This window comes from Pristiophorus japonicus, chromosome 6 (assembly GCF_044704955.1).
Source record: "Pristiophorus japonicus isolate sPriJap1 chromosome 6, sPriJap1.hap1, whole genome shotgun sequence".
Classification (NCBI taxonomy): domain Eukaryota; kingdom Metazoa; phylum Chordata; class Chondrichthyes; family Pristiophoridae; genus Pristiophorus; species Pristiophorus japonicus.
In genome coordinates this window covers 144,865,116-144,890,564 of record NC_091982.1, presented here as the reverse complement: position 1 = coordinate 144,890,564, position 25,449 = coordinate 144,865,116, and the positions used below count along the sequence as shown (strand labels likewise).

General features: G+C 49.7%; 1 protein-coding gene across 3 annotated transcripts in view; it reads right to left on the bottom strand.

The window, feature by feature from the left end:
- Window positions 1-6,038: 6,038 nt before the first annotated feature.
- LOC139265811 (AMMECR1-like protein) overlaps window positions 6,039-25,449 on the bottom strand; it is a 137,271-nt gene continuing 117,860 nt past the window's right edge. For all 3 annotated transcript variants that reach the window (XM_070883262.1, XM_070883260.1, XM_070883261.1), the window contains 3 exons: window positions 20,229-20,319; window positions 19,656-19,752; window positions 6,039-7,123 (listed from right to left, as the gene is read on the bottom strand). In XM_070883262.1, the coding sequence (XP_070739363.1) occupies window positions 7,012-7,123; window positions 19,656-19,752; window positions 20,229-20,319 (300 nt within the window). In that variant the 3' untranslated portion in view covers window positions 6,039-7,011. The remainder of the gene's footprint in view (window positions 7,124-19,655; window positions 19,753-20,228; window positions 20,320-25,449) is intronic.

Genomic DNA, 25,449 nt, shown 5'->3' with positions numbered 1-25,449 from the left:
GCGAGAGGGAGATGGGGGGCGAGAGGGAGATGGGGGGCGAGAGGGAGATGGGGGGCGAGAGGGAGATGGGGGGCGAGAGGGAGATGGGGGGCGAGAGGGAGATGGGGGGCGAGAGGGAGATGGGGGGCGAGAGGGAGATGGGGGGCGAGAGGGAGATGGGGGGCGAGAGGGAGATGGGGGGCGAGAGGGAGATGGGAGGGGGCGAGAGGGAGATGGGGGGCGAGAGGGAGATGGGGGGCGAGAGGGAGATGGGGGGCGAGAGGGAGATGGGGGGCGAGAGGGAGATGGGGGGCGAGAGGGAGATGGGGGGCGAGAGGGAGATGGGGGGCGAGAGGGAGATGGGGGGCGAGAGGGAGATGGGGGGCGAGAGGGAGATGGGGGGCGAGAGGGAGATGGGGGGCGAGAGGGAGATGGGGGGCGAGAGGGAGATGGGGGGCGAGAGGGAGATGGGGGGCGAGAGGGAGATGGGGGGCGAGAGGGAGATGGGGGGCGAGAGGGAGATGGGGGGCGAGAGGGAGATGGGGGGCGAGAGGGAGATGGGGGGCGAGAGGGAGATGGGGGGCGAGAGGGAGATGGGGGGCGAGAGGGAGATGGGGGGCGAGAGGGAGAGCGAGAGGGAGATGGGGGCGAGAGGGAGATGGGGGGCGAGAGGGAGATGGGGGGCGAGAGGGAGATGGGGGCGAGAGGGAGATGGGGGGCGAGAGGGAGATGGGGGGCGAGAGGGAGATGGGGGGCGAGAGGGAGATGGGGGGCGAGAGGGAGATGGGGGGCGAGAGGGAGATGGGGGGCGAGAGGGAGATGGGGGGCGAGAGGGAGATGGGGGGCGAGAGGGAGATGGGGGGCGAGAGGGAGATGGGGGGCGAGAGGGAGATGGGGGGCGAGAGGGAGATGGGGGGCGAGAGGGAGATGGGGGGCGAGAGGGAGATGGGGGGCGAGAGGGAGATGGGGGGCGAGAGGGAGATGGGGGGCGAGAGGGAGATGGGGGGCGAGAGGGAGATGGGGGGCGAGAGGGAGATGGGGGGCGAGAGGGAGATGGGGGGCGAGAGGGAGATGGGGGGCGAGAGGGAGATGGGGGGCGAGAGGGAGATGGGGGGCGAGAGGGAGATGGGGGGCGAGAGGGAGATGGGGGGCGAGAGGGAGATGGGGGGCGAGAGGGAGATGGGGGGCGAGAGGGAGATGGGGGGCGAGAGGGAGATGGGGGGCGAGAGGGAGATGGGGGGCGAGAGGGAGATGGGGGGCGAGAGGGAGATGGGGGGCGAGAGGGAGATGGGGGGCGAGAGGGAGATGGGGGGCGAGAGGGAGATGGGGGGCGAGAGGGAGATGGGGGGCGAGAGGGAGATGGGGGGCGAGAGGGAGATGGGGGGCGAGAGGGAGATGGGGGGCGAGAGGGAGATGGGGGGGCGAGAGGGAGATGGGGGGCGAGAGGGAGATGGGGGGCGAGAGGGAGATGGGGGGCGAGAGGGAGATGGGGGGCGAGAGGGAGATGGGGGGCGAGAGGGAGATGGGGGGCGAGAGGGAGATGGGGGGCGAGAGGGAGATGGGGGGCGAGAGGGAGATGGGGGGCGAGAGGGAGATGGGGGGCGAGAGGGAGATGGGGGGCGAGAGGGAGATGGGGGGCGAGAGGGAGATGGGGGGCGAGAGGGAGATGGGGGGCGAGAGGGAGATGGGGGGCGAGAGGGAGATGGGGGGCGAGAGGGAGATGGGGGCGAGAGGGAGATGGGGGGCGAGAGGGAGATGGGGGGCGAGAGGGAGATGGGGGGCGAGAGGGAGATGGGGGGCGAGAGGGAGATGGGGGGCGAGAGGGAGATGGGGGGCGAGAGGGAGATGGGGGGCGAGAGGGAGATGGGGGGCGAGAGGGAGATGGGGGGCGAGAGGGAGATGGGGGGGCGAGAGGGAGATGGGGGGGCGAGAGGGAGATGGGGGCGAGAGGGGGCGGGACGGGGACTGGGGCGAGAGGGGGGGGAGAGAGTGAGGGGGACGAGAGGCGGTGGGGTCAAGAGGGGGAGGGGTGAGAGGGAGAGGGGCGAGAGAGAGATGGGGGGCGAGAGGGAGATGGGAGGCGAGAGGGAGATGGGGGGGCGAGAGGAAGGTGGGGGGCGAGAGGGGGCGGGACGGGGACTGGGGCGAGAGGGGGGGGAGAGAGTGAGGGGGACGAGAGGCGGTGGGGTCAAGAGGGGGAGGGGTGAGAGGGAGAGGGGCGAGAGGGAGATGGGAGGCGAGAGGGAGATGGGGGGGCGAGAGGGAGATGGGGGGTGAGAGGAAGATGGGGGGCGAGAGGGGGCGGGACCGGGACTGGGGCGAGAGGGGGGGAGAGGGTGGGGGGGGGGGGCGAGAGGCGGTGGGGTCGAGAGGGGGAGTGGTGAGAGAGGGAGGGGCGAGAGGGGTAGGGGCAAGAGGGGGAGGGGCAAGAGGAGGACGGTGGGGAGGGAGAGGAGGGACGAGTGGAGAGAGGGTGGACAGGGAGAGAGAGGGGTACAGGGTGGGAAGGGGAGAGAGAGGCAGGCGGGGTGGGGGGAGGGAAGAGTGGGGGGGGGCGAGAGGTGGGGGGGTGCGGGAGAGAGAGGGGACGAGGGGCACAAAGCAGTAGGGAAGGTGAGGGATTGGGCAGTAATTTTCAAAGGGGTGACGTTAGGGATGGGCCACCACAGCAAGAGGGCCATGAAGGACAACTGTGAGCAATATGTGTGGAAGGAGGGAGCGTAGGTCAGACAGAAAGAGAGGGAGACAGAAACAGAGAAAGCAAGCGAAAGAACCAATTGAGAGAACAAGAGAAAACGAGTGAGGCTGGTGGAAGGGGGAGAGATAGGAAGGGCATGTTGGCTAGAGGGTGGGAGGGTTAGGGCATGGGAGGTGAAATAAATGACAAGGTGGGAGTGAAGGCACGAGTGAGCATACAGGGATGAGGGAGATGGAGGACAGGGGGGGGAGTGAGAGAGTGAGCATAAGCAGGGAGGATGGGGGATTTGGAGAGTGGAAGAGCAGGGTAGCATACGGACACACACAGGAACGTGAGATCAAGAGCTGAGGATGGAGGGTGGGGGGCAGGAGGGGGAAGAAAGAGGAAGAAAGACAAGAGGAGTAAGCAGTGGGGGTAAGAGAGGGGACGGGGAAGATTGAGAAGGTGGGGGAGAAGAGAGCATGAGTGAGAGTGAAGAGGAGGGAATAGAGGGGGAGGGAGGAACGAGAAAGGAAACTGAGAATAAAAGGAAAACACATTTTCAGAAATACAGAGAGATAAAAATAATTAATGTCACCCTTTCTGTGTATGCCACTTACAGTACGGGATTATTTTGTTGCACAGCGATACAGAGAGCCATGTTTTCACTGTCTGCTTGCATCACTGCGAAGTCAGATAGGGCTGTCTACATAACTCACCTGCAGACACAACCCCCCCCCCCCCGCCCCCTCCGACTCAGAGGGATTTTATGGGAAGAAGAGAGTTGACAAGATGCAAGCTCTGGGTCAGTATGTTTTGTCTTTAAAATGAAAACACTTACCTCTTTAGGTCACATCCTTCCTGCTTTAAGCTGGTTTCATTAACACTACACTGAAGTGCCTTTGGCCATCTGCACATTTGGTATTTGGTACTCAGCCAAAAGGGCACAGTATAGAAGCAGCCCAAACTGGTGTAATGCAAGACAGACACTCGGCAGGAACTATGGGCATTCGAGGTGGGGGACAGCTAAACAAAGATGTGCAAGACCCCAGTTGCAAGTTACATTGACAGATATGGATGGGCAAAACTGTGGCAGATAGAGTTCAATGTGAGGAAGTGGGAGGTCATCCACTTCCCACTTGGGGCCCAAGCTAAATAGATCAGAACATTTTCTAAATGGTGAGAAGCTGGGAACTGTGGAGGAGCAGCGAGATTTGATGGGACCAAGTATAGAAATCTCTTAAAGCTCGTGGACAAAAATAATGAAAAGGCTAATGTAATGTTGCCCTTTTTCTCCAGAGGGCTGGAATACAAAGGGGCGGACGTTATGTTACAGCTGAACAGAGCTCTGGTTAGACCCCTCGGCAGTACTGCGTTCAGTTCTGGGCCCCGCTCCTCTGGAAGGATAGATTGGCCTTGAAGTGGGTGCAGCGCAGATTCACCAGAATTATACCGGGGCTAAAAGGGTTAAATTATGAGGATAGGTTGTGTAGACTAGGCTTGTATTCCGTTGAATATGGACGATTTAGGGGTGATCTAATTGAAGGAGTTGATAGGGTAGATGGAGAGGAACTATTTCCTCTGTCGGGGGGAGCCCAGAACAAGGGGCCCTAATCTTAAAATTAGAGCCAGGCCGTTCAGGGGTGATGTCAGGTAGCACTTCTTCACACAAAGGGCAGTAGAACTCTGGAACTCTCTCCCCTCCCATCCCCCTCAAAAACATCTGTTGAGGCTGTGGGTCAATTGAAATTAAGATTGATAGGATTTTTTTGTTCGGTAAGGGCATTCAGGGATATGGAAGCAAGGCGGGTAAATGGAGTTAAGATACATGTCAGCCATGCTCTAATTGAATGGCGGAACAGTTTTGAGCAGCTGAATGGCCTCCTCCTGTTCCTATGTTCCTGAGACAGACCCGAGGTGGGACATGGAATCAAACGTCCTGATTTCTGTGCGCGATGTTCCCGACCGCCTGGTTGAGAGGAACACACTTCTCTTTCATTAAAACTGTCAGGCTCATAACACATTACATTCTGTCTGCTGTTCCAGTGAGGAACTTCTTATCCTGACACACACACACACACACACTCAATCACTGGAGCTGCCATATTAATGAGCATTTGCTGCTCTCTGCTTTCAATCCTTCGGTCCATTCTTTGTCAGATTGCTGTCTCTGACCTTGTTGTTAACACACAATATTACTAACTGGACTCCACTCACTCACCACCAGCTCTCCCACTTGGGATGCTGTGCTGGAAGAGCTCTGGCTGGTTCTGTGCAATACCATGAAGCCACTAAACCAAGCTCGGAAGCTTTCCCTGTGGTCCACGCAGGATGTTAAGTGCAAAGTAGTGTAAGCCTGGACCTGATAGTTAAACAACTTTCGCCCGTAATGAGTGGAAGGGAGCAATGACTGACCAGTCGGAAGTAAAGGGGCCCTGTGGACCACTAATACAAAAGCAAAATACTGCGGATGCTGGTAATCTGACGAAGGGTCATTGACCTGCAACGTTAACTCTTTCTCTCTCCACAGATGCTGCCTGACCCGCTGAGTACTTCCTGCATTTTCTGTTTTTATTCCAAAGTTGACCACATTGATTGCGACAAATTACTATGCAGCAAAGCAGAGTGGAGAGCACTGTGATCAATGGTCTGATGTTCTTTATGGACATTAAGTGAGCATATTATAAACAATATTTTGCATGTATCTGTGTCATAAAATAGAGTTGACTCATTTCTATGCAAAACTAAGACGACAACATGGTTAATTGTGGCCTGGACTTTTTAAATCATGAAAGGAACACAGCCATTGAAATAATACCCTTAATACTTAATAGGCGCTTAAAATTGTTTAACTCAGTATGGAAATAAGTGGTACCAACTCTGACATTGTACCCAACCCTCAATTCTTCCTATATAAGCTCAGAAAGCAAATACCAGGAGGCTTTTTGACCGTAGAGGGCATCACTGCTAACCTGATGCTGTCCTCATGCACTTTTCAGCTCGGGTCACTGGATGGTGGTGGGCAGCAAGAACTGATTGATTCTTTCCCCCTCCCTAGTCCTAGTCTCGGGGCTATTGAATAGTGATTAGATCACTCAGGACAGCCTGGGATTCAAACCTGGGATATACTCATTGCTTAGTGCTGCTCCTAGCAAGATCATTACCCACTAAGCAATTGGAGGAGCTGGCTTTGAACATTTAATCGTTCAAATTAGCCTCAGAACATGAAAGAGCCCGAGGCTCCACACTGCTAAAATCCGCCGTTCAGTGCACGGTTTACCAGGAGAAGGCTTCTGCACCGAGCGAGTGGGATCATTCCAGAGAGAAAGAGCAGGGCTAAGAACAGGCATGTAATGTCATACACAGACCAAGAGACACAGAGTAAATACAATTCACTTTATCAAAGGGTTTTTCATTCACAAAACGTGTACGTTTGGGCTATAGATATACAAGTAATAAATGAGGCCAACAAAAAGAACTTTAGATTTTACTACCCCTCCAATACTGTTGATTAAAAGAGAACCGGATTATTGCCAGAGTGACTGCTGGAACTGGGACTGTGCTGTACTCGTGTATAATGTGCAGAGAAATCCAGCATCTACACTTGGTTTCTACTTGACCTGCAGGCACGTGGAACGTAATCTCATGCCAACTGGCACTTGGCAATTACGCATAGCGTGTCTGCTTGAAATCCTGTTATTTGCTTCAAGTTAATACTTACTTGTGTCATGAGAGACAGGACTTTAAGTAACAAAGGAAACCGTTTCTACCCTGACCCTATTTTCATTTGCTCCTATTGGCAGACCATTGGCTTGTCCCAACTGAATAAAGTCAAACTCCATTTTTATTACACAGGATTTTTGGAATTTTCCCCTATTTTGACCAGCGTTTTGGGGGAATCACATCCCATAATTCACTCCGTGAAAACTGAAAACCAGTGACCTTGCCTTTTGGCTTAGGGAGGCGTGACGGAAAATAGCAACTTAGTGGAAACGCTGTCCTTTGTCAAAAAGCCTGAGCACCCTACGCACATCAATGGTTTCAGTACTAAAACCTGCAGCTCATATTTGGAGTCCTGCAAGTTACCAAAGTAAGGCAAACGTAGGTAAACAAGTATAGAAACAGAAACAAGATTTGTTAGAAATCCCTCCCCTCCCCCCAACAATATTCTACTGTTTCACTGCAGCGTTCCGTTGCCAAGTCTGTCTGAGGTAGCGCTGACCGAAGGCGTGCTTGGCAACGGAAGCTAGCATCATAAAATAGTGCAGTAGTAAAAGTAACTAGACCAGGAAGAGGAGGCGTCACCCCCGATGAGGTCGTAGGTGGAGTCCCGTGATTGGTCGTGCAGCCTGTTGTCAGGAGTAATGATTGTAGAGAGGTGGGGCATGGAGGGTGCCATTTTGAAAATAGTGCTGTCGAGAGGCCATGTACTCAGCGTAGCTAATTGTTACTTTCTCGCTGCGGTACCTGAGGGAAAAGAAATGGCAGCACATTAACGTGGTTGTGTCTAGTTAGATTTGAAACCTGTAATGTATTTGTAAGTTAATTTATTAATAACCTCTACCTCTCCCACCACTTCTCTCGACCTCTCCACGATCTCTAAATTGTCAGATTGCTTGTCTGGCATCCAGTACTGGATAAGCAGAAATTTTCCCCAATTAAATAGTGGGAAGACCGAAACCATTATCTTTGGTCCCCGCCACAAACTGCGTTCCCTAACCACTGGCTCCATCCCTCTCCCTAGCATCAATCTGAGGGTGAACAAGACTGTTCACAACCTAGGTGTCATATTTGACCCTGAAATGAGTTTCCAGCCACATACCCGTGGCATAACTAAAACCGCCGTAACATCGCCCGTCTCCGCCCCTGCCTTAGCTCTTCTGCTGCTGAAACCCTCATTCGTGCCTTTGTTACCTCTAGACTTGACTACTCCAACTCACTCCTGGCCGGCCTTCCACATGCTCCCCGACGTAAACTTGAGGTCATCCAGAACTCAACAGCCCGTGTACTAACCCGCACCAAGTCAAGATCACCCATCACCCCTGTGCTTTCTGACCTACATTGGCTCCCAGTTAAACAATGCCTCGATTTCAAAATTCTCATCCTTGGTTACAAATCACTCCATGGACTTGCCCCTCCCTATCTCTATAATCTTTTTCAGCCTCAGAATCCCACAAGATGTCTGCACGCCTCAAATTCTGGCCTCTTGAGCATCCCTCATTATAACCGCTGAACCATCGGTGGCCTTGCCTTCAGCTGCCTGGGCCCTAAGCTCTGGAACTCCCTCCCTAAACCTCTCTAACTCTCTTTCCTCCTTTAAGACGCTCGTTAAAACCTACCTCTTTGAACAAGCTTTTGATCATCTGCCTTATTAATTTCTTCTGTGGCTCGGTGTCAAATTTATCTATTTGTCTGTAACACTGTTGTGAAGCGCCTTGGGACATTTTACTACGTTACAGGTGCTATATAAATAAAAGTTATCATTTGCTTCATGGGTTCTTTGCTTAAGAATTCATAGCAACACATTGCTATTAAGAACTAGTTGGTTTATGAACAAAGGTTTAACAATCACACTACACATTACCAGCTCACAACTGCGTGCCTCATCGTGGATGACCTTGACCCAACTGGCTGGGGTTTTATTGAGTCTTGTGAACATCACGTGACTGGCTCTGCCACTCACAATGCAACAGCTCTACAACTATTTGAAAGTTGAACAGTAAATCAAGTGCCCCCTGATTAAAGGGGGGCACTAAAACCGACAAAATAAACCAGGACGTTAATAGATCAAATTAAAATTTAGTTGCCGGGGGGGGGTGATGATGCACGCCAGTCCCTCCGGTGCCCACCTCTCGCAGAAGGCCACGAGCGTACCGGTGGACACCGCATGCTCCATCTCCAGGGACACCCTGGCTCGGATGTAGCAACAACTCTACAACAGCTCTACAACTATTTTGTTGTGAACAATAAAAAAAAAATCATTAAATCAAAGTCAAGTGCCCCCTGATTAAAGGGGGGGGACACCAAACATTTTCAAACAAGTGCCACCCGGGCTCAGATGTAACCGCTGAAGAGAGGCAGGCAGTCAGGCTGAACGACCCCCTTGACCGCCCGCTGCCTGGACCGGCTGATGGCCACGCCCAGGAGCAGTCCTAGGAGGAGGACTTCCGATCTGCCCGCTCCCCTCCACACAGGGTGCCCAAAGGTCAGGAGTGATAAGCTCATAATAAAGGATGAAACTGAGTACTGTGTACAATGAGCAAGTGTAACCTTAGCTCCTTTAATGCAACTCCAGAGTGCAGGTACCTCGTGGGTGACCTGCTTATATACCGTGCTCCCAAGGGATGCTGGGATCCCTTGGGGCTCCAACAGGTAGGCCCTCTGGTGGTAGTGTAATACGGTTACAAGAGGTTAAATACATAACAAGGAGTGTGGGACTGAAGTGCAACCAGAATTTGAGGAGCAGCCCCTTCAAATAATGGAACAGGGCTGCAACCTCATACATTCGATAAAAACATGGAACAGGACTCTTCCAGACCGCAGAAATTGCAGGCGGCCTGGAAGCCCGTGAACTGACTTAAAAACTTATTGCACGGGACTGCTCTGTGCAACACCCTCCTGGCCAAGTCCCCAATAAATAGTGGGAGGACTCCCACGTAGAGTGCCTCCTCAGGACAGCAAGATGATGCGCCATGGAGTGTCCGGACGGCAGACGAGGATGGCAAGGTGGAAAGTGTGCAGGAGCAGCCCATACAGGAAACCCCTCCGCTCAGAACTGAAAGGCACGGAGGGGATTTCCCCGAGGAGGCTCAAGTTGTGAGATGCCGGCTCCTGAGGGAGGTTCCGGGGTTTGGCGCCGATGAGGAATTCCATCCGGACGGGGGTCAGTTCGGACGGGATCTCCCCACACGCTTGAGCCTCCTTGACACACCTAACGGAGTCAGGGCCCAGCGCTGTTTTTAGCGACTCGATAGCATTGGCCGCGAGTCGAACGTCGGCCCAGTTTAGATGCCGTGCCAACACGTCTGGCGCCATCCAGCCCGCTGCTCCGCCATCGAGCAGGTCCCTGACCCTGGTCACCTCACCAGTCACAGCCCTCTCGTCCAGCTGCCACCTAAAACCGCGGTCGTGGAGGTACAGATTCCTGAGCAGTGGCTCTTGCAGGACAGCCGCCACTCCAGCCGGTGGAGAGCTGCGCTTGGTGGAGACTTTGTTCCAGACCCTGGTGAGTTCCTGGTAAAAGACGGGCAGCCCCCGCATGGCAGTCCTGACGCCCCCCCAAGCTCACAAACAGGAGCTGTGTGTCATAATTGAGGCTGTGCTGCTGGCGGAAGAAATACGTCACCAGCGCACGCCACCTAGGAGGGGGCTCGACGTAAAGATATCTCTGCAGGGTCTGAAGACAGAAAGTCGCGAGCTGGGTGCTGACGCACACCAACGACTGACCGCCCTCCCCAAGCGGGAGACTCAGGGCCGCAGCAGAGACCCAGTGCTTCCTGTTGTTCCAGAAGAAGTCCACCAGCTTCTTCTGTATCTTGGCGACAAACGCAGGGGGAGGGGTCAAAGTGACCAGCCGGTACAGCATAGTGGCCACCAGCTAGTTTATGACTAGCGCTTGATCCCTGCAGGACAGCACTTGGAGCAGTCCTGTCCAGCGCCCTAGGTGAGCGGCGACTTTGGCCTCCAGCTCCTGCCAGTTCGCCGGCCAGGCTTCCTCGTCGGGGCTAAGATAGACTCCCAGATAGAGGAGATGGGTCATGCTGCAGGCAAAAGGCTCGAGTTCCTCCGGCAGGGAGTCCACCCACCACTGACCCACCAGGAGTCCGGAACATTTTTCCCAGTTGATCCTGGCGGAGGATGCGGTCGAGTAAATCTCCTGGCATTCACGCATCCTCCACAGGTCAACGGGATCCTCAACCATGAGGAGCACATCATCGGCGTAAGCTGAGAGGACGACCTCCATGCCCAGCCCTTGCAGAGCCAGTCCCGTCAACCTCTTCTACAAGAGACGCAGAAAAGGCTCCACGCAGATGGCATATAACTGGCCGGACATGGGGCATCCCTGGCGCACCCCTCTCCCAAAGCGAAGGGGCGCCGTCAAAGACCCGTTAACCTTAATAAGCCTATGAGCATACTCTCAGGTGCACACATTACAACACCAGATAGACAAGTGACACAATTACCTTCTAAATCCCTTTCCTGAGAGCATGGACTAATGATCAGGTACTAGTGCACAAATGCCAAGTTAACCCACACGACCGTCCCAAAGTGGCTACCCTTCATGATTGAGCCTCACAGTGGGGTGAGCGTCAGCAGGTCATTTAATCATAACAGCGTCCGATATGATCCTGATCCTATGAGGATATCTATATCCACACAGGCTGCTGTTCAGCAGCAATTACGGATGATTGCCTTCCTCTGCCTCCCACCTTTTCCCCAGCACAGGGGGGCTCAAAGCAAAATTAGAACACAAGAACATAAGATAGGAGCAGGAGTAGGCCATTCAGCCCCTCAAGCCAGCTCCGCCATTCAATGAGATCATGGCTGATCTTCTACCGCAAATCCAATTTCCTGCACTGTCTCCATATCCCTAGATGCCCTTAATATCCAAAAATCGATCGATCTCTGTCTTGAATATACTGAAAGCCTCCAAAGGCCTATGGGGTAGAGAATTCAAAAGATTTACCACCCTCTGAGTGAAGAAGTTTCTCCTCATCTCAGTCTTAAATGGCCGACCCCTTATTCTGAGACTGTGACCCCTGGTTCTCGACTCCCCAGCCTGGGGAAACATCCTTCCTGCAATTACCCTGTCAAGCCCTGTAACAATTTTGTATGTTTCAATGTGATCACCTCTCATTCTTCTAAACTAGAGAACATAGGCTAGTCTATTCAATCTCTCCTCATAGGACAATCCCTCCATCCCAGGAATCAGTCTGGTGAACCTTTGTTGCACTCCCCCAATGGCAAGTATATCCTTCCTTAGGATGGCCCAACTGCTGCTCTGACTGAGATTAGCTAACTCAGCACGAGAGAGAGAGAATCAGACATCATTGTCCAAGTATTCAACTAGCAGTTCCAAGGGAGCCAGCCTTTGGCTCAGTGGTAGCATTCCCGCCTCGGAGTCAGAAGGTGGAGGGTTCAAGCCCTGTTCCAGACAGTCACGCTGAGTGGAGACCAGAGCTCGGCTCTAAATTCTGGGATACTCGTGTCCGGTGAGTGTGGAGGGCACCCCACCCCTCATCGTAGGGGTTCTGGGAGCACATAAAACCCTCCTGCCATACAGGGCTAACTCATAGTCTAGAACAAGGGGTCACAGTCTCAGGATACGGGGTAGGAAATTTAGGTCTGAGATGAGAGAAATTTTTTCACTCAGAGGGTGGTTAAACTGTGGAATTCTCTACCACAGAAGGCTGTGGAAGCAAAGTCACTGAATATATTTAAGAGGGAGATAGACAGATTTCTAGAAACAAAAGGCATCAAGGGCTATGGGGAAACAGCGGGAATATGGTGTTTGAGATAGAGGATCAGCCATGATCATATTGAATGGCGGTGCAGACTCGAAGGGCCAAATGGCTGACTACTGCACCTATTTTCTATGTTTCTATATCAGCTGGTAACTGGTATAAAGATGGTTACGACCATGGAGGGAGCTTTCATATTGCAGCCGGTCAGACTGTTAATCAACCTGCAACTCCTTCCACCAGTTCACACTGTTCTCCGAGGGGGGAGTGTGAAGATCCAAACTGTTGGTGATCAGTTTCAAAATGAAGCAACTAGATTCAAGGCCAACATTCTTTTGCTTGTAAGTTAGAATCGTTACCTGCCATCAAGAAACCTTTTCATTTCCTTCCCCATTTTAGTTTTCTCCTCCAGTATGTCAACACCTGAAAATGGCAGGTTCCCATTGTGCTGAGTTCTGACAAAGGGTATAGGCCTGAAACATCAACCTGTCCTTTCTCTTTTCAGATGCTGACAGACCTGCGCCAGAACGTGCTGCTTTTATTTCATGCCTTTCATATAGCATCAGAGAATAGTACAGCACAGAAAGAGGTCATTCGGCCCATTGAGTCTCTTTCGAAGAGCAATCCAGTTAGTCCCGTAGCCCGTCTCTTTCCCCAAATCCCTGCAATTAATTTCCCCAAGTCGTTATCCAATTCCCTTTTGAAGGCTACTATTGAATCTGTATCCACCACCCTATCAGGGAGTGCATTCCAAATCCTAAGGCCTCGAAATAGTGTGGTTTACCCGGAATTTGAACTCAGGGCCTGGGTTTCACTGATTTTTTTTTTCTTTCTCTCTGCTCTCTTCTACCCAATTCTCTGGCATGGGAAGGAAGGCGAGTTACTTCTGCCCTTGAGCCAGCCAGCTGGCTGCAGACAAGCTGCCCAGGATGACCTACCAATCAAATTTCTTTCCATTCATTCTGTGGGGAAGAACATAGCCACCATTCAGCAACTTCAACTGCTAAACAGAAAACTCACCATGTAAGGACATAGTCTACAGCCGGACATAGACAGGCTAAGTGAGTGGGCAAAAATTTGGCAGATGGAGTATAATGTTGGAAAGTGTGAGGTTATGCACTTTGGCAGAAAAAAAAAAATCGAAGAGCAAGTTATTATTTAAAATGGAGAAAGATTGCAAAGTGCCGCAGTACAGCAGGACCTGGGGGTACTTGTGCATGAAACACAAAAGGATAGTATGCAGGGACAGCAAGTGATCAGGAAGGCCAATGGTATCTTGGCCTTTATTGCAAAGGGGATGGAGTATAAAAGCAGAGAAGTCTTACTACAGCTATATAAGGTATTGGTGAGGCCACACCTGGAATACTGCGTGCAGTTTTCGTTTCCAGATTTACGAAAGGATATACTTGCTTTGGAGGCAGTTCAGAGAAGGTTCACTACGTTGATTCCATGATGAGGGGGTTGACTTATGAGGAAAGGTTGAGGAGGTTGGACCTCTACTCATTGGAATTCAGAAGAATGAGAGGTGATCTTATCGAAACGTATAAGATTATGAGGGGGCTTGAAAAGGTGGATGCAGAGAGGATGTTTCCACTGATAGGGGAGACTAGAATTAGAGGGCATGATCTTAGAATAAGGGGCCGCCCATTTAGAACTGAGATGAGGAGAAATTTCTTCTCTCAGAAGGCTGTAAATCTGTGGAATTCGCTGCCTCAGAGAGCTGTGGAAGCTGGGACATTGAATAAATTTAAGACAGAAATAGACAGTTTCGTAAATGATAAGGGGTTAAGGGATTATGGGGAGCGGGCAGGGAAGTGGAGCTGAATCCATGATCAGATCAGCCAAGATCTTGTTGAATGGCGGAGCAGGCACGAGGGGCAGCATGGCCGACTCCTGCTCCTATTTCTTATGTTCTTATGTACAATCTATCGAGAGTCTTCACCCTGCACCAGCCTACAACCTTCTATATGGTCTCTTTAAGGTGAAAAAAACATCCCAAGATATTTCACAGAGGAGTAAAAATATACTTTAATTGGAAATGCTTGACAGGCAGGATAGAAGCAGCTTTATCGCATTATACCTGTTCTGAGGAGTGCGTCCTGAGACAGAATAGAGGGAGCTTTACCCGGCATCTAACCCATTCGATATTTCATCTGGCAGTGCTTCCTGAAGTATTAGCACAGTGGTAGCACTCTCGCCTTCGAGTCAAAAGCTCGTGAGTTTAAGCCCCACTCCGGAGTACATAATCTAGGCTGGCACTTCAACAACAACTTATATTTATATAGCACCTTTAATATAATAAAACGTTCCAAGGCCCTTCACAGGAGTGTTATCAAAGAAAAAACTAAATTTGCCACTGAGCCATATTAGGAGATGTTAGCCCACACGATATCAGCTCTTATCGAGCAGTTCTTGAGACAGTGTCTTGAATCGGATCAGAGAATGCTTGAAGCATCATTGTAGGAAGGATACCTTGCACAACATACCCTAAGATCCTTTAAACAGCAAGCAATGTCAAAAATCTGACAGCTCAGTTACCCAAACTAAACAATCCCTTATAGACAGCTGTAATGTAGCATTACAAATACAGAAATGCGCCTCTTATTATTTAAAGGAGACCACCCAATCTATGTACCCATGTGGCAATATCATCTTGTACTTTGCCAAATACTTCTACTTTTGTACAGGACTTACTGCAAATAAACTTGGTTAGTAATCTTAGCCTGTACAAAAGAATCCCAACTGTGACATTTTCAGATCTGAATTTAGAAGAAATAGAGGGAATCCTACAGAAACTCCAGTGCCCAATATTACTGCAAAATAGGTTACTTGTTAGCCTTAAGTTTTGCACCCCAAGACATATACTATAGAACACAAGGGGTATAAGTCACGAATGGGGCGATGACTACAACTGTTGAAGGGCAAATAGTGTATACAAAGCTCAAACCATAACACAGACTAGTTCCCCCAAACCAGTAAGGGTCTAAGGGACTCATACATAGATTTCTACTCCCTCCCTGTCCACTGAAACAATGAACAGACCCCCACCCTAATACATATCTGTAATGCCACCTCAAACCCATGAGTGATCCAATAAACATCCCGAGCACCCCAGACCCAATCAGCAATGGACATCACATCTAGTAATAAAATTTAAGCAAGTTAAAAGGCTATTTGGCCTGCCGAAAATATTCCAAAATTAACCAGGGATAATCTCGCGCCTGAACTCCAAAACCAATAAAGGACACTATGCTCACCTGTAATTCACCCAGACCAAAAGTAAACAATAGACGGACTTCTCCTCTCCAGAGCTACTGATAACCATACCTGTCTCAAGTCTCACTCTGTACAGGTCAGTGTCTCACCTGCCTCCAATCTCCCTACGTATGGATGACCTGCCTCCAGCCTTTATACAGATGCATGCGTCTCATTGGCCTCCAATCTCTTTATACAGTTTTAGAAACATAGAAAATAGATGTAGGAGTAGGCCATTCGAGCCTGCACCACCATTCAATAAGATCATTGCTGATCATTCCCTCAGTACCCCTTTCCTGCTTTCTCTCCATACCCCTTGATCCCTTTAGCTGTAAGGGTCATATCTAACTCCCTCTTGAATATATCCAATGAACTGCCATCAACAACTCTCTGCGGCAGGGAATTCCATAGGTTAACAACTCTCTGAGTGAAGAAGTTTCTCCTCATCTCAGTCCTAAAATGGCCTACCCCTTATTCGAAGACTATGTCCCCTGGTTCTGGACTTCCCCAACATCGGGAACATTCTTCCCGCATCTAACCTGTCCAGTCCCTTAAGAATCTTACACGTTTCTAAGAGATCCCCTCTCATCCTTCTAAACTCCAGTGAATAAAGGCCCAGTTGATCCAGTCTCTCCTCATATGACAGTCCAGCCATCCCTGGAATCAGTCTGGTGAACCTTCGCTGCACTCCCTCAATAGCAAGAACGTCCTTCCTCAGATTAGGAGACCAAAACTGATCACAATATTCCAGTTGAGGCCTCACTAAGGCCCTGTACAACTGCAGTAAGACCTACCTGCTCCTATACTCAAATTCCCTAGCTATGAAGGCCAACATACCATTTGCCTTCTTCACCGCCTGCTGAACCTGCATGCCAACTTTCAGTGACTGACGAATCATGACACCCAGGTCTCGTTGCACCTCCCCTTTTCCTAATCTGCCGCCATCCAGATAATATTCTGCCATTGTGTTTTTGCCCCCAAAAATGGATAACCTCACATTTATCCACATTATACTGCATCTGCCATGCATTTGCCCACTCACTTAACCTGTCCAAGTCACCCTGCAGCCTCTTAGCGTCCTCCTCACAGCTCACACCGTCACTCAGTTTAGTGTCATCCGCAAACTTGAAGATATTACACTCAATTCCTTCATCTAAATCGTTAATGTACATTGTAAAGAGCTGGAGTCCCAGCACTGAGCCCTGCAGCACTCCACTAGTCAATGCCTGCCATTCTGAAAAGGACCCTTTTATCCCGACTCTCTGCTTCCTGTCTGCCAACCAGTTCTCTATCCATGTCAGTACATTACTCCCAATACCATGCGCTTTGATTTTGCACACCAATCTCTTGTGCGGGACCTTGTCAAAAGCCTTTTGAAAGTCCAAATACACCACATCCACTGGTTCTCCCTTGTCCACTCTGCTAGTTACATCCTCAAAAAATTCCAGAAGATTCGTCAAGCATGATTTCCCTTTCATAAATCCATACTGACTTGGTCCGATCCTGTCACTGCTTTCCAAATGCACTGCTATTTCATCCTTAATGATTGATTCCAACATTTTCCCCACTACTGATGTCAGGCTAACTGGTCTATAATTACCCGTTTTATCTCTCCCTCCTTTTTTAAAAAGTAATGTTACATTAGCTACCCTCCAGTCCATAGGAATTGATCCAGAGTCGATAGACTGTTGGAAAATGATCAGCAATGCATCCACTATTTCTAGGGCTACTTCCTTAAGTACTCTGGGATGTAGACTATCAGGCCCTAGGGATTTATCGGCCTTCAATCCCATTAATTTCCGAACACAATTTCCCGCCTAATAAGGATATCCTTCAGTTCCTCCTTCTCACTAGACCTACTGTTCCCTAGTACAATCGGAAGGTTATTTGTGTCTTCCTTCGTGAAGACTGAACCGAAGTATTTGTTCAATTGGTCTGCCATTTCTGTTTCCCATTATAAATTCACCTGAATCCGACTGCAAGGGACCTACGTTTGTCTTCACTAATCTTTTTCTCTTCACATATTTATAGAAGCTTTTGCAGTCAGTTTTTATGGTCCCTGCAAGCTTCCTCTCGTACTCTATTTTCCCCCTCTGAATTAAACCCTTAGTCTTCCTCTGTTGAATTCTAAATTTCTCCCAGTCCTCAGGTTTGTTGCTTTTTCTAGCCAAATTATATGCTTCTTCCTTGGCTTTAACACTATCCTTAATTTCCCTTGTTAGCCATGGTTGAGCCACCTTCGCCGTTTTATTTTTACTCCAGACAGGGATGTACAATTGCTGAAGTTCATCCATGTAATCTTTAAATGTTTGCCATTGCTTATCCACTATCAACCCTTTCAGTATCCTTTGCCAGTCTATTCTAGCCAATTCACGCCTCATACCGGCGAAGTTACCTTTCCTTAAGTTCAGGACCCTAGTTTCCGAATTAACTTTGTCATTCTCCATCTTAATAAAGAATTCTAAAGAAGGGACCTCGCACAACAAGATTGCTAATTAGTCCCTTCTCATTACACATCACCCAGTCTAGGATGGCCAGCTCTCTCGTTGGTTCCTCGACATAATGGTCTAGAAAACCATCCCTAATACACTCCAGGAAATCCTCCTCCACCGCATTGCTACCAGTTTGGTTAGCCCAATCAATATGTAGATTAAAGTCGCCCATGATAACTGCTGTACCTTTATTGCACACATCCCTAATTTCTTGTTTGATGCTGTCCCCAACCTCACCACTACTGTTTGCTGGTCTGTACACAACTCCCACCAGCGTTTTCTGCCCTTTGGTATTCCGTAGCTCCACTCATACCGATTCCACATCATCCAAGCTAATGTCCCTCCTTACTATTGCATTAATTTCCTCTTTAACCAGCAATGCCACCCTGCCTCCTTTTCCTTTCTGTCTATCCTTCCTAAATGCTGAATACCCTTGGATGTTGAGTTCCCAGCCTTGGTCACCCTGGAGCCATGTCTTCGTGATGCCAATTACATCATACCCGTTAACTGCTATCTGCGCAGTTAATTCGTCCAGCTTATTCCGAATACTCCTCGCATTGAGGCACAGAGTCTTCAGGCTTGTCTTTTTAACACACTTCGCCCCTTTGGAATTTTGCTGTAATGTGGCCCTTTTTGTATTTTGCCTTGGGTTTCTCTGCCCTCCACTTTTACTATTCTCCTTTCTATCTTTTGCTTCTGACTCCATTTTATTTCCCTCTGACTCCCTGCATAGGTTCCTATCCCCCTGTCATATTAGTTTAACTCCTCCCCAAAAGCACTAGCAAACACTTCCCCTAGGACATTGGTTCCGGTCCTGCCTAGGTGCAGACCGTCCGGTTTGTACTGGTCCCACCTCCCCCAGAACCGGTTCCAATGCCCCAGGAATTTGAATCCCTCCCTTCTGCACCACTGCTCAATCCACGTATTCATCTGAGCTATCCTGCGATTCCTACTCTGACTAGTATGTGGCACTGGTAGCAATCCTGAGATTACTACTTTTGAGGTCCTACTTTTTAATTTGGCTCCAAGCTCCCTAAATTCGTCTCGTCGGACCTCATCCCGTTTTTTTACCTATATCATTGGTACCTATATGCACCACGACAACTGGCTGTTCACCCTCCCTTTTCAGAATGTCCTGCACCCGCTCCGAGACATCCTTGACCCTTGCACCAGGGAGGCAACATACCATCCTGGAATCTCGGTTGCGGCCGCAGAAACACCTATCTATTCCCCTTACAATTGAATCCCCTATCACTATCGCTCTCCCACTCTTTTTCCTGCCCTCCTGTGCAGCAGAGCCAGCCACGGTGTGATGAACTTGGCTGCTGCTGCTCTCCCCTGATGAGTCATCCCCCTCAACAGTACTCAAAGCGGTGTCTCTGTTTTGCAGGGGGATGACCGCAGGGGATCCCTGCACTGCTCTTCCTGTTAGTCTTCCATTCCCTATCTGGCTGTGGACCCTTTACCTGCAGTAAGACCAACTCACTAAATGTACTATTCACATCATTCTCAGCATCGTGCATGCTCCAGAGTGAATCCACCCGCAGCTCCAGTTCCACAATGCGGTCCATCAGGAGCTGGAGGTGGATACACTTCACGCACACGTAGTCGTCAGGGACACTGGAAGCGTCCCTGACTTCCCACATAGTACAGGAGGAGCATAACACGTGTCCGAGCTCTCCTGCCATGAATTAACCCTTAGATTAACTTAATTTGGCAACAATGCTAAAGGTTACTTACCGGTAAAGAAAAGAAAAAAGAAAAGCTACGTAGTTTCTCAGTGTTACTCACCTCGTGAGTTTGATTGCTTTCCTGAATTCATTTGTGATTGGAGCTTTGTAACCTCCTTTACGCAGAAGAGAGTCTATGGTCTGAATCTGGTCCCAGTCTGCAATACAAACACACACACAGGTAGTGCCAGAGACACATCTACACCTTGGTACCAGTTAATGCCTGGAGTCAGGCTCCAATTCCAGCCGGATGGCTGTGCCACGTCACCGGCAGATGGCCCCATTCGAGACCAGTACACGACTAACAATCACCAGCACAATAAAGGGTAAATATTAGAGGGAAAAAGGGGACACAAAGCTGCTTGTGATGCTTTCCCCACAACTAGATTTACTTAAAAGCAAGCTCCACAAATTATTAAATAAATAAATTACATATATAAAATCAAAAGAGAGAGATTGCACACAAGGCAATGTGAGAATGTTAAAGTTGCTTTTCCAATACCAAACAATGGGCCCGGCCTGAAACACACAGCCTTCTGCAATGCTGAAATAGACTTCCCTTCCCCTCAATAAACACATGCAGAAACACAGAGGGCAAGAGGAATAGATTCACCAGGCTGTGGCTCACACCTACCCTGTTCCTTGGCCACTTCTGGTAAGTACGTTGCTGTGCGTTTTGCCCCCTTCTCATTCACAAACTCTATTCGAATTCCATGTACTCCCACCTAAACACAGATTTATCTTTATTACTACGAGAAAACAAAATACATTTCATTTAACACATCATCACTTGCTGCGTGAAAACGCGACCCCCACGTTCAGTGCTGTGCCGACGCCAAGCTCCTACTTCAGTTACAGAGTAGTTTATCAAAGGGTGAAAGGACTGACTGAATGTGTTGTTACCTTAAAACAAACCAACTACTGTGATGGCTCGTGCAGAATGGAGCCCTGCAAACCAGAACAGCCGCAGGTGTATCTCAGCTAAGGTACTGGCAACTGCAATATACTTGGCCTCAGCTGATCACCAGTCAACCTTCTAAATGGAATTCAAGCCAAGTTTAAATTTAACCCTTTAAAATCCTGGTATAATTCGGAGGAATCTGTGCTGTACCCCTTCCAAGGCCAATATATCTTTCCCGAAGATCGGTGCCCAAAACGGAACGCAGTACACCAGATGGGGTTTGACTAAGGCTCTGTACAACTGAAGCATCACTTCCTCAGTTTTGAATTCCAAACCCCTTGAGATAACGGCCAAGATTCCATTGGCCTTTTGATTGCTGTGGATACCTCTGCACCATCCTTTAGTGGTTTGTGTACATGGGCATCTAAATCCCATTGCTCCTTCAAAGCTCCCAGTGTCTTACCACTGACAATATATTCTCATTTGTCTTTCTCAGATCCAAAGTGCATGACCTCACACTTGCTCACATTGAACTGCATCTGCCATAGTTTTGCCCACTCACTCAGTCTGTCTATGTTCTTTTGCAACTTCCTCCCCGCTGCCCCCTCAGCCCCATCCAAACAGCTTACATAAGAAATAGGAGCAGGAGTAGGCCATTAGGCCCCTCGAGCCTGCTCCGTCATTCAATCAGATCATGGCTGATCTGACCTTGGCCTCAACTCCACTTCCCTGCCCGCTCCCCATAATCCTTGACTGCCTTATTGTTCAAAAATCTGTCTATCTCCACCTTTAATATATTCAATGACCCAGCCTCCACAGATCTCTGGGGTGTGGAATTTCAAAGATTCACGACCCTCAGAGAAGAAATTCCTCCTCATTCCTCCTCCAGCTTACTGTGCCTCCTGGCTTAGTGTCATCTGCAAACTTGGATATACAACTTAGACCCTTATCATTAATGCTTTAAATAGCTAGCCTCATTGGCAACCACGTTCCACGACCCTTTATTGCCTGCTTACACTTACAGTGAGTGGTTTCATTAAAAGCATTTGAATTCTTATTTTGAAGTTATTATCCCGATACATCAGACTGTCGGATGGTCGATCGACATACGAGGTGCTGCCATGAGGGCTCTGATCTCGGATCCCTGCTGTCGGAGCTAGGGGCCCCCATGTCTAGAACACGTGCAGAATTGTTCCAATTTTGTGAACTCTTTGTTCTGCTAGTTGGAACGAGGGGCCCGCCCCCTCATACCGGCAGGCCTGGTGAGTATGACTCGATCAATTCCCTCAAGGGGACGTCTGTATATGAAGACAATTAATACTGTAAAGCTGCATATAGAAATCAGTGGGCAATGATGGGATACATCAAGCAAGGCTCAGAGTATACACCGAGAGAGAGTGCAACATGATGCTCACAGTCAGGGAATGCAGCTGTGCCATCAAGTGGTCATACTGCAGCACAGCATCTGTTCTGACCCTTCTACCATTCTGGCATCTGGAGGAGAAACAGAATGTTGCTGATTTGGGGGAGAGGAGGGGGACATCCGTTGGGTGAGGTGACAATCTGACACTGCTTCATTCTTTAGGTTGCACATCCATTTCAAGAGTAACATGCCCACCACCCATGTACAGTTTACAGTATTCAAGATTGAGGGTGACTAGCTCTACGGGTTTATGTTTATATTGTCAGTGTATCTGGCCAGTTCTGTTGATGTTTACATCAAAATGCTAACCTTTCTCTTTCAGATGCTAATCCACCCGTTGTGCAGCTTTAGCATTTTCTGCTTTTTGTGAGATTAACACAGGACCTGACCCGCTGAGAAAACGAGTGATGAAAGCTGTAAGATTTATGAGCTGACCAGTAAAAAAAAAAAAATTGTGTTTTTTCTGCGCCTACGTCCTCTAGACTCTGCCCTCAACGCCTCTCGTGCATGCGCAGACTCCTCGGACCCGGGGCCCTGACGAGTCCGCAGCTGAAATATTTTCTGCCACTGCCGCTGGATTTGCTTCCAGCCTTTGCATTATTGCGGCTTTCTGTGGGAGGTAGTGGGGGGGTGGGGCGGAAGAGAGAGAGAGATGCGGCGGGCAGGAGAGAGACCCGGGGGGGGGGGGGGGCGTGCGAAACAGAGAGACACGGGGGTGGGGGGAAGAGAGACACATGGGAGGGAGGAGAGAAAGAGAGAGGGGGGAAGAGAGAAAGAGTCACAAAGGCGGGTGAAGAGAGAGACGCAAGGGAGGGGACGAGAGAGAGAGAGAGACGGGGGGGGGGACACGCGAGGCGGTAGGGGGAAGCATGCACTTGGCCTGGGGTCAGGGACTTCTGCTGGGGGAGGCAAACACTTGGGCTGTGACTGCTTGCAGGGTTGTTCTGAAGTCAGAATGGCTCGAATTATACTTTACAAAGTACTCAGAACTTGGGCTGGGCGGTTCCAATCACACACTCCAGAGAAACCTCTGGGTGTGGCTTATCCTCCAAGGGGACCAATCAGCAATCAGGTCATGTGATAATGGACAGCCAATCAGCCAAAACACAGTGCAAATAACTGCATCCGTACAAAAAAGCCACATTCACTTTTGTTAGAACTTTGATCAACAATGAAAAAAAACATAGCCACAGAACCAGATACACTTATTGAGTCGTTGAGTTCTACTTCTCATTCTACCAGTAGATGGGGCAGCTGACAACCCACTCCATCTGAGATCAAGTCTTTCTACAACAACACAACTTGTATTTGTATTACGTCTTTAATGTAGTAAAATGTGCCAAGGCACTTCATAGGAGCGTTATCAGACAAAATTCAACACTGAGCCAGATAAGGAGATATTACGACAGATGGCTTGGTCAAAGAGGAGACAAGAGAGGGAGCGAGGGAATTCCAGAGCTTAGGGCCTTGGCAGCTGAAGGCACAGCCACCAATGGTGGAGTGATTAAAATCAGTGATGCTCGAGAGGCCAGAAGTGAAGGAGCGCAGATATCTCGGGTGGTGGGGCTGGAGGAGATTACAGAGATAGGGAGGAGCGAGGCCATGGAGGGATTTGAAAACAAATATGAGAATTTCAAAATCAAGGCACCAGGAGCAAATGGGGTGATGGGTGAACAGGACTTGTTGCGAGTTAGGACATAAGCGTCAAAGTTTTAGATGACCTTGAGTTTACGTAGGGTAGAAAGTAGAAGGCTGTCGAGGAGTATGTTGGAATAATCAAGTCTAGAGATAACAAAGGCATGGATAAGTCAGTGTGCAGTCTATCAGTGGATGAGTGAGTTCTTCACAGCAGTGTCAATAGGGGATACAGTCTGGATACCCAAAACTCCATGCTGCAACTTCCTTTCATCTTCCTGAATGGATGCATTCTCAACAGAGTCTTGCAAAGTGCTGTGACCAGGTGGCCCTAGTGCTGCTGAGCTCTTTTGGTGAAACATGAGAGAGAGCGACAACATTGAATACGATTTCATCATCTTTGGTAATCTTATTGTAACATATCAGATTCTGACAGTGCTTGATAGGATAGGTGCAGAGAGAATGTTTCCCCTCGCGGGGGAATCTAGAACTAGGGGGCATCGTTTCAGAATAAGGGCCCCCCATTTAAAACTGAGAGAAGGAGGAATTTCTTCTCTCAGAGGGTCACGAATCTGTGGAATTTTCTACCTCGGAGAGCTGTGGAGGCTGGGTCATTGAATATATTTAAGATGAAGATAGACAGATTTTTGAACGATAAAAGAGTCAAAGGTTATGGGGAGTGGGCAGGGAAGTGGAGGCGAGGCCAAGATCAGATCAGCCATGACCTTACTGAATGGCAGAGCAGGCTCGAGGGGCCAAATGGCCAACTCCTCCTATTTCTTATGTTCTTAAGAACATAAGCAAGGATAGGGAGCAGTGGGGGAGTAATAGGCTCATTTTGATTTTGAATATAACAACTTTCATTTATATCATCATCATAGGCAGTCCCTCGAAACGAGGATGACTTGCTTCCACACCAAAAAGAGATGAGTTCACAGATGTTTCAATGAAGGATCCAATATTCCAGGTCCTGAACTGCATGTTGAAGGGTGGAAGATACCTGTGCGTGGATTTTTTTTAAACGTGGGGTGGCCGTTGCAAACCAACCACCACACGGGTTTGACAGAGCTAGGTCTTGGTCCAGTGGCAAGGATTAACCAAGACGACTGGTGACCAGCTCTGCTGCACAGAGCTAGTGCGCACACATAACGAAGTGTGGGCTGGCCCGTGCTGCCCCTGGGTCCCTGGCCCCGAACTCACGCTTCTCCTGGGCCCCGATCACGTCCCTATACAATCTCTCGCCGCTCCTTCGCCCCGACATCGCCGCTCCTGCTGTGTCTGCCCGCACTCCAATCACCGACCTGGTGGTAGTATAGTGATAGGAGCTGAGGCAGGCGATGCTGCCGGGTCGGAAGAAAGCACCTTGGGAATAGAGTGGATATGGCAGAGGAAGGTCAGCTCATGGTCAAGCAGCACACCGAGATTCTGCAACTCCTTACTCAGCCCGAGATGGCAGCTGGGATATTTCTAGGAGTCAACACCTTGAACGCAACATAAATCCCACGACACGTGCCCATCTTTCCCATAATTCCATGTTTGAACCTCTCCAATTAGCTTTCTGCCCTTGCCATTGCACAAATCAAATGACATTCTCCGAGACTGCGACCATGGAACATCTTTCTAGGCCGGTCTGCAGCCTTTGACAAGATCGACTACATCACCCATCGCTGTCCTTGTCCAGCTGAATGGGACTGCCCACACTTGCTTCCATTCTTACCTATACAATCGGAGCAGATAATCTAAAGCAATGGCTTCTCTTCCTGCCCCTGCACCAATACCTCTGGAGTCCCCCAAGGATCTATCCTTGGACTCCTCTTATTCCTCTTCTACACGCTGCCCCTTGGCGATATCATCTGAAGACATGGTGTCAGGTTCCGCATATACGCTGATGGCGCC